This window comes from Macaca fascicularis, chromosome 11 (genome assembly GCF_037993035.2).
Source record: "Macaca fascicularis isolate 582-1 chromosome 11, T2T-MFA8v1.1".
Classification (NCBI taxonomy): domain Eukaryota; kingdom Metazoa; phylum Chordata; class Mammalia; order Primates; family Cercopithecidae; genus Macaca; species Macaca fascicularis.
Window position 1 is genome coordinate 15,718,573 of NC_088385.1, and position 17,992 is coordinate 15,736,564.

General features: G+C 43.9%; 1 protein-coding gene across 2 annotated transcripts; it reads right to left on the reverse strand.

Annotated features, from left to right (window-relative positions):
* Positions 1–5,210: 5,210 nt before the first annotated feature.
* Positions 5,211–17,629, reverse strand: GPRC5D (G protein-coupled receptor class C group 5 member D). 2 transcript variants are annotated; one of them, XM_005570192.5, is made up of 4 exons: positions 17,566–17,629; positions 14,973–15,912; positions 7,174–7,241; positions 5,211–5,483 (listed from the first exon to the last, which is right to left on the reverse strand). In XM_005570192.5, exons 2-4 carry the CDS (start codon positions 15,865–15,867, stop codon positions 5,412–5,414), a joined length of 1,035 nt encoding a protein of 344 aa, XP_005570249.3. In that variant the 5' UTR covers positions 15,868–15,912; positions 17,566–17,629; the 3' UTR covers positions 5,211–5,411. The 2 variants fall into 2 exon arrangements, with proteins under 2 accessions (XP_005570249.3, XP_005570250.3); XM_005570193.5 differs by lacking the exon at positions 7,174–7,241.
* Positions 17,630–17,992: the final 363 nt, after the last annotated feature.

Genomic DNA, 17,992 nt, shown 5'->3' on the forward strand with positions numbered 1-17,992 from the left:
CAGGCGTTTTAAAAAAAAAATTTTAATTGATACCTTTTCTTTTGGATAAAGTAAATAAACTCAGAGAGATACTATCTAAAATATTTAAGATGCAAGATGAAATGAGCCACCCAGAAGAAAAATTAAAAACAAAATATTTTGGCCGGGCGCGGTGGCTCAAGCCTGTAATCCCAGCACTTTGGGAGGCCGAGACGGGCGGATCACAAGGTCAGGAGATCGAGACCATCCTGGCTAACACGGTGAAACCCCGTCTCTACTAAAAAAATACAAAAAACTAGCCGGGCGAGGTGGCGGGCGCCTGTAGTCCCAGCTACTCGGGAGGCTGAGGCAGGAGAATGGCGTAAACCCGGGAGGTGGAGCTTGCAGTGAGCTGAGATCCGGCCACTGCACTCCAGCCTGGGTGATAGAGCGAGACTCCGTCTCAAAAAAAAAAAAAAAAAAAAAAAAATATTTTAGAGAATATGTACCTATCAAATTATGTAACCTATTACATATAAGTAAATGAGCTTAGATGGTTGGGCATGGTGGCTCACGTCTATAATCCCAGCACTTTGGGAAGCTGAGGCAGGAGGATTGTTTGAGCCCAGACCAGCCTGGGCAACATGGTGAAATCTCATCTCTATCTTTTTTTTTTTTTTTTGAGACAGAGTCTTGCTTTATTGTTCAGGCTGGAGTGCAGTGGTGTTATCGTGGCTCACTGCAACCTCCACCTTCTGGGTTCAGGCAATTCTCCTGTCTCAGCCTCCTGAGTAGCTGGGATTATGGCACCCACCAACACACCCGGCTATTTTTTTTGTATTTTTAGCAGAGACACGGTTTCACCATCTTGGCCAGGCTGCTCCTGAACTCCTGACTTCAAGTGATCCACCTGCCTTGGCCTCCCAAAGTGCGGGATTTCAGGTGTGAGCCACCATGCCCGGCCATCTCATCTCCATTAATAGCAACAACAAAAAAATTAATGAGTTTAGATCTTCAAATAATACTTGTCAAATTGAGTAATTGAGTACAATATGTTAACCATACATAGTTTTATGTTTTATTTTATTATTTATTTATTTATTTAGATAGGGTCTCACTGTCATCCAGGCTAGAGTGCAGTGGCATGATCCTAGCTCACTGCAGCCTTGAACTCCTGGGCTCAGGGGATCCTCCTGCCTCCTGAGTACCTGGGAAAATCTATTTTTAAAAGCAGGTTCCTCATGGATCTCTACTTAGAGAGTTCACAGTTTTTAGCTTTATGTGAATTGCTGCATAAACATGAAATAAATTCAATTGTATTTTCACAAAAGTATTCCATAGCCTGGGTGCGGTGGCTCATTCCTATCATCCCAGCACCTTGGGAGGCGAGGCCAAAGCGGGTGGATTGCTTGAGCCCAGAAGTTTAAGACCAGCCTGGGCAACATAGCAAAACCCTGTCTCTACAAAAATACAAAATTAGCTGGGCATAGTGGGGTGCACCTGTGGTCCCAGCTACTTGGGAGGCTGAGGTGGGAGGATAGCGTAAGCCACTGCACTCTAGCCTGGGTGATGGAGTGAGACCTTGTCTCAAAAAAAAGTATTCTCTAATTTTATAAAATTATGTTTTTATATTTTTCAGGATTAATTTTTCCTGTATTGGTTTCTTATGGTGCATGTTATGGCTTCCCCTGCTCCCCAGAGAACATCTCTTTGTCCACAGCTTCCCACAGAGGAAGCAGGCAGATGTGACCAAGTCTGTCCCACATAACCAAGCCAGGCACAGCTGAGAGGACCAGTGGTGTGTGCTGGACCCAAGGGTAACCAATCCACAGGCTGATTCAACCTAAGAGAAGGGCTGAATTATGGCATGGGAGAGAATCAGTCAGCTGGCGGTGGGTGTATAAGTGAAAATATCCACAAAAAGAAGCAGAGAAAGTGTAGAAGTGACCGCGGGAGACAGCAAGCCTCTCCCAGTTCCTGACTGTTTACTCTCCATCAGGCCAGCCGAGAGGCTGTACTGTGTATCCTGAGGAAGTTTTGTTTCCCTGTCATATGTAACTTTAAAGTAAAACTCCAGGCTGGGCGTGGTGGCTCATGCCTGTAATCCCAGCACTTTGGGATGCTGAGGTGGGCGGATCATGAAGTCAAGAGATCAAGACCATCCTGGCCAACATGGTAAAACTCTGTCTTTACTAAAAATACAAAAATTAGCTGGGTGTGGTGGCATGCACCTGTAGTCCCAGCTACTCAGGAGGCTGAGGCAGGAGAATCGCTTGAACCCGGGAGATGGAGGTTGCAGTGAGATGAGATCATGCCACTGCACTCCAGCCTGGCTGACAGAGTGAGACTCCGTCTCAAAAAAACAAAACAAAACAAACTTCATTCCTGAAACAGCTTGAATGAGACACTTGCAACCTATAACCCCCCAAATCTAACTAATATGGAGTCTAAAGTTAGATAAAATTGTGGTGTAAATTTCAGAGGCAGTTTGCTAAAAAGAGGTTCAATGTTAACCTTCATCAATTTTAGAAAAAAACATTTTGGGAGACAACATTAGGCCCTTGTATGTGGCTTCAGTGGGTTTTTAAAAATTTGTTGACCTACTCTACAGAAACATCTCCTGCTTGCAAAACAAAACAAAATTATGTTGAAGGTATCATTTTTACGATTATTAGGATAAACACCAGGAGGATCTGTTATAATAGTGTTCTTTCAGAACAGGTGGAAGTTTGCTGACTTGTTTCTACCCCTCAAATTAGGGTCTTCATGTGGATGCCACCTAATCTATAGACCAAAGCATTCCTTAATGCTTAAACATTTTTTCTCCGTTTTTCATTATCAATAAGAGCAGTAGGTCAAACGTTTTGGTCATTTACCTAGGTCCTGGGTTGTCCTGATGATATTGCTTATGGCACAGATTTTGAAAAAGAGCAGCTAATTTTAGTGCAGCAGAAAAATATATGAAAGTGTTGGAACCGGTTGGGCATGGTGGCTCATGCCTGTAATCCTAGGACTTTGGGATGCTGAGGTGGGTGGATCACTTGAGGTCAGGGGTTCAAGACCAGCCTGGCCAACATGGTGAAACCCCATCTCTACTGGAAAAAAAAAAAAAGTTAGCTGGGTGTGGTGGTGGGCGCATGTAGTCCCAGCTACTCAGGAGGCTGAGGCAGGAAAATCACTTGAACCCAGGAGGCAGGAGGCGGAGGTTGCAGTGAGCCGAGATCACACCACTGAACTCCATCCTGGGTGACAGAGCAAGACTCCTCTCAGGAAAAAAAAAAAAAAAAAAGAAAACGTTGGAACATTGTGTAGAGATGAGCACTAGGTAGGGGTTTGGAAACCTGGATTCTGGTCTTGATTCTAGTGCTTAACAAGCCATGTTATATGGGGCAAGTCCCTTCTCTCTATACCTAAAAACAAAGGAACTGTGTTCCTGAAATTCTCTGCATTGTGTGATCTTCCACAACAAAAATACAAGCTCTGCTAAAGCAGTGTTGTATGCCTTGTCTGGGACTGAGTCCTAGAATGGTTCCTGGTACCTTGCAGATCTCAGGAAATATTTATTGCTATTGAACAACTCATGCTGTCCATTGGCCATAAAAAAGGCTCTCTTGCATGTATAAAGCCATAGTTATTTTTCAAAAGGCTTTCAGTTAGCAGGCACTCAACACTTATGGGTCTGAAATATTTCATTGGTTCTCAAGGGGAACACACCTTACTTGCTCATACAGAAATATGGGCATGGAGGAGCCTAGTGGATGGGGAAGAAGACAGGCCTAGGAGTCAGAAAATCTGGCTCACCACTAATGACTGTGTGGCTTTGGGTAAGTCATTCTGTTCTCCGAAGTTCTGTTCTCTCATCTGCAAGGTGGGAGGGCTGACTCAGACCCCAGGACCCTTCTGGAGGCACACCTCTGACTCTGGTCCTCTTATTCTTGTAATAGATAACAAACGAGTATTAAAGGCAGATGAAAGGATTGAGAAGAATGTGGGGCTGATGAGGAACAAAGGCAAGACAATTAGTGCAGAGGCACCAGCTCATTAGAGACATCAAGACAGGCAGACTATGCTTTTTATGTTCACCACGTAAAATCCTTTATGAGCATCTGCTAGGGTGGCTCTTCCTTTGCTGTTACTGGCTCAGCAAACAGTTCGTGCCCTCAGCCATGTCTGCTGCCCAAGTAGCTGTCACAGGGAGGTAGCACCAGGACAGGAAGCCTGCCAGCTTGCAAGTCCATGGCAATGTCTGTGTTCATTAAACAGCCCAATAGTGGTGACCCTGAGGATTCGGCTTTAACTTTTGTAGACAATTCTGGGCCTGTCGTATTTTGAGTTCCTTTACAAAAAAAATTACTGGATACCTCACACTTGTTAGGATGACCACTGTAAACCAGAAACAGAAACACTCCAGGAAATAACAAATGTTGGTGAGGATGTGGAGAACGTGGAACTCTGTGCATTGTTGATGAGAGTGTAAAATGCTGTAGCCACTGTGGAAACAGTGTGGAAGTTCCTCAAAAAATTAAAAATAGAATTATCATATGATCCAGCAATCCCTCTTCTGGATATACACCAAAATAACTGAAAGCAGGATTTCAAAGAGATTTTTGCACATCTATGTTCATTGCAGCACTATTCACAATAGCCAAGAGGTGAAAGCAATCCCAAATGTCCACTGACAGATAAATAGATAAAGAAAAGGTGGTATAGACATACAATGGAATATTGTTCAACCCTAGAAAAGGAGATCCTGTGAAATGTTACAACATGTGACATGGACCTTGAGGACATTATGCTAGGAAAGACAAGCCAGTCACAAAAAGACAAATACTGTATGATTCTATGACATAAGGTATCTAAGTAGTCAAACTCACAGAAACCAGAAGTAGAATGGTGGCTGCCAGGGGCTGGAGGGAGCTGTTCGATGGATTGAGAATCTCAGTTTTGCAAGATGAAAAAGCTCTAGAGAATTCACAACAGTGTGAATATGATTAACACTACTGAACTGTACACTTAAACATGGCTGAGATGGTGAAGTTTATGTTCTGTGTTTTTTAGCACAATTTAAAAATTGACCAGACACGTAACCCAGTAGTAAGCTGCTACTAACCTCCTTGTCACATTAGAATACCCTTAATTTCTCTAGACAGGGTCTTTTAGTTCTGTGAATAAGAGGCACCAATTCTTTCTAGTGTTGCTAAGAAAGGGAATTTTGCGGTTGCACGAATGAAGAAAGAGACACAGTCAAGGTAGGGTGGCCAGCAAGATTGTAATTATGCTCAAAAGGGTGGTCTTCTGGTGGAGGGTCCATGTGGATGGAGGGGTTAGGAAACAGAAGAGGGGATGTTCTGACTCTTCATTGGCAGCGTGACTCTGTGGGCCCTGGTGGCCTATCAGGGCTATACTACCCAGGATGGTCGGCTGGGTTTTCTCTACTCGTGTTTCCTGTAGATTTATACTCCTGCATCTTGCTGGGGGCTTAGTTTGGCCCGTGGGATGAAACACTCTTGTGTGGGATCAACAGTCTGGAAAGGAAGAAATGCCATCATCAACTTCCTGACCAACAAAAGAAAAGATACTCTCCAAAGTTATATTTTTGTTTTTGGAGACAGAGTCTCGCTCTGTCACCCAGGCTGGAGTGCAGTAGTGCGATCTGGGCTCACTTCAATCTCTGCCTCACAGGTTCAAGCAGTTCTCCTGCTTCAGCCTTCTGAGTAACTGGAATTACAGGCATGCACCACCATGCCCAGATAATTTTGTATTTTTAGTAGAGATGGGGTTTCACCATGTTGGCCAGGCTGGTCTTGAACACCTGACCTCAAGTGATCCACCCACTTCAGCCTCCCGAAGTGCTGGGATTACAGGCATGAACCACTGTGCCCAGCCCTTAAGTCATGTTTAAAGTATTATTATCTCACCTTCATTTAATTGTTTGTCAACAACAAAAGAAGAAACATACTGAGCCTACCTGCACCAGGCTATCCCTCAGCCACGAACAAGAATCTTTTTGCAAGCAAGGTTCTTTTTTTTTTTTTTGAGACGGAGTCTCGCTCTGTCACCCAGGCTGGAGTGCAGTGGCCGGATCTCAGCTCACTGCAAGCTCCGCCTCCCGGGTTCACGCCATTCTCCTGCCTCAGCCTCCCGAGTAGCTGGGACTACAGGCGCCTGCCACCTCGCCCGGCTAAGTTTTTGTATTTTTAGTAGAGACGGGGTTTCACTGTGTTACCCAGGATGGTCTCCATCTCCTGACCTCGTGATCCGCCCGTCTCGGCCTCCCAAAGTGCTGGGATTACAGGCTTGAGCCACCGCGCCCGGCCAGCAAGGTTCTTGAATAGCTGATCACTGGACATTGAAATGAATCAAGAAACTCTTGGAGGGATAATAAAGATGTTTTCATTATGTAAATACCCTCCTGAGGGTTGATTAAAGCGCATGATACAGCTATGGCCTGGTCCATGTGCCATTCTAGGAAAAGACAAATTCTCAGATAACATACCAGAGGGATTAGCTTAGTTAGTGGCCTCGTAAATTAATTGAAAAAAATGATTTTATTTACTTTTGATCCCTGTAATGTAAGAATTGTGTCCCAGTGTGATATTTCTGGCTGTTTAGGTTTGTATGTCTTCAAGTCTTCACAGCCCCAATGTGAATTACCCCCGAACTACTCAGCAGTGCTCCCTCTGTTTTTGCCTGAAAGGATTAAAATTTGTTCATCCATCTGGGCATCCAGATGATGGTGACAGACCCTGCCCAGTTCTTAGGGCAGCCTGGGCTGCTGGAGCTAGACAGGGACTCAGAGAGGCAGTCAGTGGGGATCAGGTGATAGGTTCAGACAACTGCTACTAAAAGCAGACCCCGCACTCAGACATATTTACAATCCTGTATTGTCCCCGAGGCAAAATTCGGTGAGCCTGCTGCTCTTCACCTTCACACAAAAACTTCAAGCTGCCCTTTCTTTCCAGACACACGCACTTGCATCAGAATGCTATACTGTTGCTGGCGATGAAGACTGGGAAGGTTCGGGTGAAGGCTGTCTTGCGCCACCTGCTCTGGCTTAAATCTGGGTGGCTCAAGCTCCACATGCCTGTAGGGATGTTCCTGCCCTGCCTCTCCTCTCTCAGGTCAGTAAAGCCATTAGAAATGAAGCCTGAGGCTGTCCTAAGGAAGGAGTGCTTGCTAGGTCCCTCCTGGGTGAATGTAGGCGAGTCCATTTACCTGCGGCTGAATGGGAGTACCAAATGAAGTTAATGCTACATCCTCCTCAGCTCCATCACTGTCTCGGGCTGAAAGCCAAAGGAGGGAAGGGCTGCGTTAGTGTCCAAGAGTCAATCGGAAACAGCACATGAGGACTACAGGAAAACCCCACGGCTTGCAAACAGGCTCTTCACTCTTTAAAAAGGAATTCTGAGGCCGGGGTACGGCGGCTCACACCTGTAATCCCAGCACTTTGGGAGGCCAAGACGGGCAGATCACTTGAGGTCAGGAGTTCGAGACTAACCTGGCCAACGTGGTGAAACCCTATCTCTACTAAAAATACAAAAATTAGCCCAGCGTGGTGGTGGGCGCCTGTAATCCCAGCAACTTGGGAGGCTGAGGCCAGAGAATTGCTTGAACCCGGGAGGTGGAGGTTGTAGTGAGCTGAGATCGCACTGCTGCACTCCAGCCTGGGCAACACAGCGAGACTAAATAAATAAATAAGAGGAATTCTCAGTGGTGGCCGTTATTGAAAAAGTTTATGATTTAAAGGAGTGTATTTAAAGTTGATGTGGAAGGCATGGGTAGCGTGTGGGTGTTTAGGAGAAGCACACCGGTGTCAGAAGCTCACTAGCTCCGAGTCAGTTTCTGCTCTTTCAGTATTACCTGTGTGACCTTGGGCAGCTCACTCTTTTCAACAGTCCCTTTAGGCTTGATTCTCTACAAACTTGAATTCAATATTTCAAAAAAATTTTTATTTTGCCCAGGCTGGTCTTAAATACCTGGCCTCAAACCTCCCACCTGGGCCTCCCAAAGTGCTGGGATTACAGGTCTGAGCCACCACATCTGGCCTGAATTCAATTTTTAAAATTGGACATAATAAAAGAGATCACTTGAGACAACTTTATATTGTTGTAGGATCATCACAGACATAGGTATTTGTTTAATGGCTGTCTCCTCAACCAGCCTGTAAGCTCTGTGAAGACAGGAGCTGTGCCTGTCTCTAAGAGCCGGCACTTGCTGGATACCTAGTTGTTTTTTGATGACCACAGACATAACTGTGTTAGGAGGGTTCACACTTAGGGGTTTCATGTTGAGTGGATGGACCCTGGAGAAGGACTGCTTGGCTCTCTCACTTGTGTTCTTTAACCTTTTTTGCCTTTTTTTGGCTTTGTTTCCTGATGGAACTAAAGAAGAATAATGACAGTCATAACAGTAAGTCTATCTCACAGGATTGTTTTGAAGATTCTATAAAAATGTTATATAAAGTCCTTGGAACAGGGTATGCTACATAGAAAACACTCATGAGCTATCCTTTGTATATGATTATTGGTGGTGGTGCTGGTGCTGCAGTTATAACAGATGCTCTGACATCCTCTTCCTAGTGGCTTTTTATTTATTTTTTCAAGGGGCTGATGCCGTGATACATGAAATGCTTATCTTTCCTTCATGGCAGAATTAACTGAATCCTTGGCTCGACTTCATTCCTTGTGTCCTAACACAAGGCTCCTTCACACTCAGTCTCTTGGGAACCAACTTTCATCCAACATTCTCATCAAACCGGATCATCAGTTAGAAAAGCCTAATTCGGCCGGGCGCGGTGGCTCAAGCCTGTAATCCCAGCACTTTGGGAGGCCGAGGCAGGTGGATCACGAGGTCAGGAGATCGAGACCATCCTGGCTAACACGGTGAAACCCCGTCTCTACTAAAAATACAAAAAAACTAGCCGAGCGAGGTGGCGGGCGCCTGTAGTCCCAGCTACTTGGGAGGCTGAGGCAGGAGAATGGCGTGAACCCAGGAGGCGGAGCTTGCAGTGAGCTGAGATCCGGCCACTGCACTCCAGCCTGGGCGACAGAGCGAGACTCCGTCTCAAAAAAAAAAAAAGAAAAAAAAAAAGAAAAGCCTAATTCTTCCAGCTCTAGCTATAGTTCATGAGTTTACCAAAAGGCCAAGTGTTTTTTTTATACCAAACCTGCACCACTGTGTGATAGGAAGTCTGAAGTGAGTAAGACCTTCCATTTATCTGAGGAGGAGGCAGGGAGGGATGTGATGAGCAGCATTTAAAGATGAGGAAACGGAGGCTCCTAGGGCTTGAGGACCTTGGTTTAGTCTCAAGGTTGGTAAGAAGCAGAGTCTCAGAGCCTGGGCACATGAGGCCCGGTTCTGCACTCTTTCCACTGCCCTTTGCTGCCCAATGATGCTCCCGCTCCCTGAATTTGTTTTTTTTAATTTAAATTTAATTTTTTTTTAAGAGTGTGTAGTGGTGCAATCATAGCTTACTGCAACCTTGAACTCCTGGACTCAAGTGACCCTCCCATCTCACAGTCTCCTGAGTACCTAGGACCACAGGTGTGTGCCACTATATCCAGCTAAGCTCTCTGAATCTTTATGAATGTCATCATCCTTGACTTATCTGTCCTCAGACCAAACAAATCCTGCCTATGACCCCACTGCCTTCTTCCCTGCTTTAAGCTAGTTCTCTCTCTGTGGCCTGTAACTTGAGGGTGACAAAAAAGAACTTCCCATGAAAGAACAAATAAAAATGACACCACCTGGGACCATTTAAGTTGGATTTCCCCTGGTAAGGTGAGTGGGCCTTGAAGAAAAAAATGTTGAGAATTGTCAAAAAGGGCTATATTCAGCAGAAGTTGGAGTTTGCTAGGGAAACAACCAGAAGGGCTTATGTTTGCAGGAACAGTGTTCTCTTGGCTCATCTCGTTTTATACTCGTTGACCCATTTTTACATTATGCACACTCACTGATTATCTAATGCCTTCAAAAAGAATCATATGAGGTTTGTCTGTAAGCATCCAAACACTGGATGGAAAAATGCCCACATTAATGTGACTCCTTCCTTCTTTCCTTCTTTCTTTCCTTCCTTCCTTCCTTCCTTCTTTTCTTTTCTTTTTTTCTTTTCTTTTCTTTCTTTTTTTTAGATGGAGTTTTGTTCTCACTGCCCAGGCTGGAGTGCAATGCATGATCTCAACTCACTGCAACCACCACCTCCTGGGTTCAAGTGATTCTCCTGCCTCAGCCTCCCAAGTAGTTGGAATTACAGGTGCCCAAGACCATGCCCAGCTAATTTTTTGTATTTTTAGTAGAGACAGGGTTTCACCATGTTGGCTAGGCCGATCTTGAACTCCTGACCTCAGGTGATCCACCCTCCTCGGCCTCCCAAAATGTTGGGATCACAGGCGTGAGCCACCGCGCCTGGCTAACACTTTCAAATACAGATGGGTCTTAGTGTTAGCAAATATGATATAACGATATTCTAGTTAGTCTAAAACAGATAAGGCAGGCAATAATTAGAAGTTTTCCACTCATAAAACAATTCATAGCTGATATTCTACTCTATTTAAGATTTCTGCTCTTTATATCACATTTAAGATTCCTCATTTAAAAGACCTAGTGATTTTATTCTAATTATTTATTTTGGAGGTTACTTATCATTTATTCAGGAAGAGAAATATTCCAAAATTTACCAACTCCAAATTAAATATAAAACAAGTATTATGTTCATCAACTAATTAATGAAGAATATGTTAAAAAATAACATAATCCCAGGAGCATGTAAATGGAAAGTAGTTAAACATAAAAATAGTTTCAGAATTATGTCTCTATTTTATTTTGCATTTTAATTGCTTCATTTCTTATACACAAATTCTTTACCCTAATCTTTTTGTTGCAGTTTCCTGTACCTAACAAGATGCTGAGCGTGTTAAATTTCAATCAAATGCTGTGAGAAGATGTATCTATATTTTTGGCTTAAGATTTTAGTTGAGGCCAACTGATTTTTAAAAGTCCAATCAGTATTCAGCTTCTCAGGGACACCCTTATAACACAGAGCAAATAATATTTATACCCATTTTTCTGGTGTCCTACAGTAATACGCCTGATTGCATTTTCATTCTCTATCCAGATGTTTTTGTATCTTAAAATTAAGTCCATAATCCACTTCAGAGGAATAAAGCCTAATCTTCTTTAGAAAGACTTCCAGGGAAATGAAATTCTTAATCCCCTTTGCTGATCTGTTTCTGTCTACCGACTCTTATTTTCGTATTTAATCTAAATCTCTCATGCCTCCGCATCCATTTCCACCCACTATCTTTAGTTGGAGATGGAAAACAATAAGACAACTCCCTCTTGGGGACAGGTCTTCACACTTGTGAAATTTTCTTTTTCTTTCTTCCTTTCTTTCTTTCTTTCTTTCTTTCTTTCTTTCTTTCTTTCTTTCTTTCTTTCTTTCTTTCTTTCTTTCTTTCTTTCTTTCTTTCTTTCTTTTTCTTTCTTTCTTTCTTTCTTTCTTTCTTTCTTTCTTTCTTTCTTTCTTTCTTTCTTTTTTTTGAGACAGAGCCTTGCTCTGTTGCCCACGCTGGAGAGCAGTGGTGCGATCTCGGCTCACTGCAACCTCCGCCTCCCAGGTTCAAGCAATTCTCGTGCCTCAGCCTCTTGAGTAGCTGGGATTACAGGCATGTGCCACCATGCCCAACTAATTCTGGTATTTCTAAAAGAGATGGGGTTTTACCACGTTGGACAGGCTAGTCTCTAACTCCTGACCTCAGGTGATCCGTCTGCATTGGCCTCCCAAAATGCTGGGATTGCAGGTGTGAGCCACTAAGCCTGGCCATACTTGTGAAATTTCCAGCTAGGGACCTCTTGTCCTACTCTTCTTTTAGCTGAATAATTCTGGTCTCATAACCCAGTGGTAAATTAAATAATTATGTGACTGGAATCACAGCTACAAACAGCATTAGTCAGAAGCGTCACATCACAAATGCATGCCTCATGGACTTGAACAAAATGTGTTTTGGGACAGAATTTTGAGAGAGAGCTTGTATAGTCTGGTAAAGCACATAAAGCTTAAGAATGACCATCTCATTCTCACTGTCTTCACCTGTCCACACAGGTCTGATGTTATAACCCTTTAATCATCTTTGTGGGGTTCTGCCGAGCCTCCCCAAGCTTCCCACACTTCTCATTAGTGGATCAGTGGGTATCCTTGCTAGAGACTGACTGACGCCGGGTACAATGGCACGGTTGTTCTTGCTGACCACACATCTGTTTATACAGTACCGTGATTGTTTCCTGAGCAAACAAAAGCAAAGACAGTGGTAAGTTGTTTCCCTACTATCAGCTTATGACCCACCGTAACACTTCAGATGTTTCAAGTTATTGTTATTATACTTCTCTAGCTCTTACCTATTTTATATCTATTTGTGTGTTTTTCCTAGCTAGTTGGAATCCTGCACTTTTAATTGAGTTTTAATCGTTCCTTGAAATTTTGATATTTGTACTTCTTCTGGGTGACCTAAATTCTGATTTTACTTTCTGAGTTTAAGCTTCTGGTTATTTTGCCCAATCTTGGAGACAATTCCTTCCTTCCTTCCTTCCTTCCTTCCTTCCTTCCTTCCTTCCTTCCTTCCTTCCTTCCTTCCTTCCTTCCTTCCTTCCTTCCTTCCTTGTCTTTCCTTTCTTCCTTCCTTCTTTTTCTTTCCTTTCTTCCCTCCTTCCCTCCCTCTCCCCCTCTCCCTCCCTCCCTCTCCCCTTCTCCCTCCCTCTCCCCCTCCCTCCCTTCCTTCCTTCTTTCTTTCTTTTTCTTTGTAAATTGAGACAGGCTCTCACTCTGTCACCCAGGCTGTAGTGCAGTGCTGCAATCATGGCTCCCTGCAGCCTCATCCTCCCAGGCTTGAGTGATCTTCCCACCTCAGCCTCTTGAGTAGCTGGGACCACAGGCCTGTGCCACCATGCCCAGCTAATTTTTTGTAGAGACGGGGTTTCGCCATGTTGCCCAGGCTGGTCTTAAACTCCTGAGCTGAACCGATCCACCCGCCTCCCAAAGTGCTGGGATTACAAGTGCGAGCCACAGAGCCCAGCCAATCAATATGTTCTTTACACACTATTGATTTTTTTTTCCACAAAATTTCAAATTACATTGATGATGACTATCATTGGCAGACTATTTCCTGCTCAGAAATAGATTTTCTAACCTTGCTTGAGTAATAGGATACTCTTGGCCAAACCAGGAACCATCGTATTTTAGCAAGCCCTTGCTCTTCAACTGAGATATTCCTTTGAACCCTTTCAACTCTTGCCTGGTATTTTGTGGGGTATAGAATATTGATCATTACAAAGCTCAATGTATTTGGGTTTATTGTGAAACTCTAGGAATTTTTTTTGCTCTGACTTTTGTTTCCTGGAAACACACAGCAGCAACAAAAACAAACACAGAAAGTTTTATCTTCTAGTAAGAACTATGAGAAGTATTTTCAGGAAAGATTGACTCTGCAATTCTGCCACAAAACTCAGTGATGTGATTATGCATCACCAACAAGCAATGAAAAACTTTTATGGGAAAAAAATGTGTAGTGTCAATTTCCAACTTTTGGTCAACTGAGCTGAAAAGAATTAATGGATGTATTTATCTGAACAGGATTTAATTTGAATGCGCAATTAGCCATAGATTACAGCTCAAAAAAAGTGTGTGTACTTAAAAGGAAGCTTATGTGAATTTTTTTTGAGCCTAGTGAACATTATGTGTGCTGTACAATATATAAAATAACATCATCGTTACACATTAGAAATAAAATGTGAGAAACCAGATGCCTATTAAGACACAAAAATTGATGTAAAACTATGATGTTGGGTTTTGGATAATAGCCCAGATGTTTCAGAAAAGGAATTAATGAATTTTGACACATTTCCAGATAATTGAAATTAGCCACTATTTCCCCCAGGTTGTTGGGATCCAAGCATCCTTGTTGCCATGGATAATATATTTTATTCCTTAACAAAGTGTAGTCAGGTGGCTTGAATAAAAATATGACTCAGAAATTATTATGAAAATGTCACATAAGCAAGTTACTTTCTTTCTCCTAATGATCACACATCTGAGTCTTTACTCAGAATTAGGATATAATGACTCTTCCTCTCGTTTTTTGTAAGCTTTGAAGGATTTTAAACAATAAATAGTTTGAAAAGCTGAAATCCAGAAGTGTTTGGGTTTTATGACTTTAATGAAGTAGTGAGTCCTATGAATCAGTTTAAGATTATGTTTGGGCAAATTAGCTTTGAGACAAATTTTTAAAATGTCCATCACTGCTGCCAGGATTGGCTTTTGCACTTGAAGGCCAACACATCTGGACTTAACATTAGATGTCATGCAAAATCGCATGGTTCAGTCCTAAATTAGGGCTGGTGAACTGATTTTTTTTTTTTTTTTTAGACGGAGTCTCGCTCTGTCGCCCAGGCTGGAGTGCAGTGGCCGGATCTCAGCTCACTGCAAGCTCCGCCTCCCGGGTTTACGCCATTCTCCTGCCTCAGCCTCTCGAGTAGCTGGGACTACAGGCGCCCGCCACCTCGCCCGGCTAGTTTTTTGTATTTTTTAGTAGAGACGGGGTTTCACCGTGTTAGCCAGGATGGTCTCGATCTCCTGACCTCGTGATCCGCCGGTCTCGGCCTCCCAAAGTGCTGGGATTACAGGCATGAGCCACCGCGCCCGGCCTGGTTAACTCATTTTATAGTGGATGCCTTTCTTTAGCCAGTGTGAACGTTCAGAGTCATGCCCTCTTTCTTTGGGGCCTTTGATTCATGTATGTCTTGGTCTCTCCCCATAAAGCTCTATGCTTTGGAAGAACTCATTTTTCATAAAAATTTAACCTTGATACTGGGAGTTTGCATTTCCATGCTTGAACTATGAAGCCACCCACCCCATATCTGACCATTTTCTTTCAGTTTCCTCTTGGCTCATCCTACTGCATGATTTCTCTCCTGCTTCTCCTGTAGGAGCACCTCCCTGCTCCCTGAATCCCCCAGAAAAGTACCTCTGGAGAGCTCCTGGTTCTCCACTTGAAAGCTGCGTTGGTAGGCTGTGACGGGGCAGGCATGGCCTTGTGAAGGGCACTCCTGCCTACATGATCTGTAGAGAATGCAGAGCTCAGGGACAATGTACAGCAGCAGGAAAACCCATGCGTTGGTGACCAGGGCAATGCAGACGACCGGGTCGTCCCACTGGGGCTGTCGCTGGAACTGCGGGTTGCCTCTCAGGAGCATGGAGATCCACACCACCCAGATGATGATGGAGAAGAGTACAGTGATAAAGATGAGTCTTCCATGCTGCTTCCAGTTCTCACACGGGCCACAGAAGGTGGCTTTGGAGACGAAGAATGTGAGGGCCATCAGGAAGAGGACATAGACTAGGAGTACAACAAAGTCCACATTGAGCTGGTAGGGTGTCATGTGCACAAACATCATACCTCTGGTCATGATGAGAGTCACATACTCAATGGCAATAATCACCTGCAACAGACTGCAACCAATAGCAATGCACAGAATTGTCGTCCAGGAGAAGGAGACGCGACCCCGAACCAGCTTCACTAGGTTGGAGGCATGGGCTAAGAGGCACGAGAAACAGAGAGCAAAGAGAACCCCGAAGAGAAAGTAGCGTACGGGGGCAGTTTGCTGATTGAGCTGGATGATGAAGGCAAAAGCGAGTCCAAAGAGCCCCAGCACACTCAAGAGGAAGAGGAGCTGGGTGGGGAGGACGTTCCACTGGCTGCAGTCTTGGATCTTTCGCATGAGGAAGAGAAATGCTAAGAGTAGCAGAATTGTGACCACGATGCCAAGTATTGCCAGGGACTCCAGAACGATGCCCCATGGCCCCTCAGAGTCACAGGGAAGAAAATAGTCTCCAGTGGACTCGATGCAGTCCTTGTACATGGTGACTTATGGGTGTAGGCCTCACCAGAATGTTTTTCTGATGTCCTGCAGAAAAAGGATGAGACAAAAATGACAACTCTGCATCTCTTAGGTCGGTGCAAAAGTAATTGCAGTTTTTGCTATTAAAAGTAATGGCAAGAAGGCTGGGCGCAGTGGCTCACTCCTGTTATCCCAGCACTTTGGAAGGCTGAGGTGGGTGGATCACGAGGTCAGCAGTTCGAGACCAGCCTAGCCAACATGGTGAAACCCCGTCTCTACTAAAAATACAAAAATTAGCCAGGTGTGGTGGTGCACACTTGTAATCTCAGCTACTCAGGAAGCTGAGGCAGGAGAATCGCTTGAACCCAGGACAGAGATCGCCCCACTGCACTCCAGCCTGGGTGACAGAGTGAGACTCTGTCTCAAAAAACGAAAAACAAGGCAGGGTATAGTGGCTCATGCTTGTAATCTTAGCACTTTAGGAGGTCGAGATGGGTGGATCACTTGAAGTCAGGAGTTTAAGACCAGCCTGGCCAACGTGGTGAAACCCCATCTCTACTAAAAATACAAAAAAAATTAGCTGGGCATGATGGCATGCGCCTTGTAGTCCCAGTTACTTGGGAGGCTGAGGCAGGAGAATCGCTTGAACCCGGGAGGCAGAGGTTGCAGTGAGCCAAGATCGCACCACTGCACTCCAGCCTGGGCGACAGAGTCTGAAAACAAAAACCAAAAACCAAAAAACACATAAAAAAAGTAATGGCAAGAACCGCAACTACTTTTGCACCAACCTAATACCTACAAGAATGCCTATAGGGTGGTCCATGAGGGCACTCTAACATCTGTCATTCTGAAATGAAGACACCTGGGCATACGAAATAAATGTCTTTACCAAAATTGTTCCTAGGACACTGTCGAGAGCCTGAGTTACATTTTGTTTGATTCCTGATACTTATCTAAATGCTAAGTTTCCCCAGGGGAAGAAAATTCAAAGATATATGCAAACATAGTCTAAGGGGATGGGAAATGCCATCACACATATTACCCCAAATGTATAACAGTTTTATATAGGATGTCAGTAAAGGAAATGAGAAAGGCAACCTAAACCCCTCAAAACGATCTTGGCTTCATCCTGCTGGGAAAAGCTGAACAGATTCACTTGATAATATGTCTATTTGTGTATACTAATTTACAAGGCTTTTTGAAAGCTAACACAAAATCTTTTTCATAAAAGGAGGTGTATGAGAATGTTTGCATGATTGACGGAATTCAGTTATATCAGGCTCCAGAACAAGGACTGCCAACATCAGTGGATCATTGGATCGTTCTAGACACTGATGCACTGCTTGAAGGAGACAGGCAGATGAATTACTGGGAATAAAATTTCCCAGTAATTTTAATGACCGTTCCTTCTTTCAGTTCAATTCAAGTCAATCCAATGCAACAGGTTGTATTTAAACACCTATTATTTGTTCATCAAAGAATTGTACAAAATGGTCCCTTTCTTTAAATACCTTTTTGAACAGTTTAGTGGGAAAGTCCATGTCTTGACTGAGGACTGAGGTGGCCCAGGAAAAAGATCCCACATATTCATTTGGGGAAAAAAAAAATCTATTGCAATTGAATACCCCTTAGCTCTATGTCCCTTCAGTTATCCCCACACCAGATGGCTGGAGTGACCCAGGTTTACAGCCCTCGCATGGCCCCCCGATTCCAACTTACCTTCTCCGTGTCCACTCTGGAAGCTTAGGCTGTAGTGTTGGTGAGGTTGTAACTGCCAATGAGTAAGAAAGAGCCAACCTGAGCTTCTTTAATCTCTTCCCAAATGGGCGGAAGGACCGTAGGCTCTCACTGAGGTTCCTGCAGTATCTATAAAAAGAACCGGAAGGACAGAAAGACACACCTATTCCAGTTTCACAGCAACTTTTCTACAAAGATTTCCTTGGTGAGAACAATTCTTTTTCATTCTACTTCTGACCAGAGGCACCTTGGCCTTAGGGAGTGGGTGTAAATCTGAAAGTGGGTATAAATCTAGGAAATATGGCTTCCTCCCAGTGTATTGCAACATATTCAGGGAAGCTACACAAGGCCCTCAGGTGACTTACACCAGGATACCTCGTCCTTCTTCTGATGTATTTCCTAAAAAGCT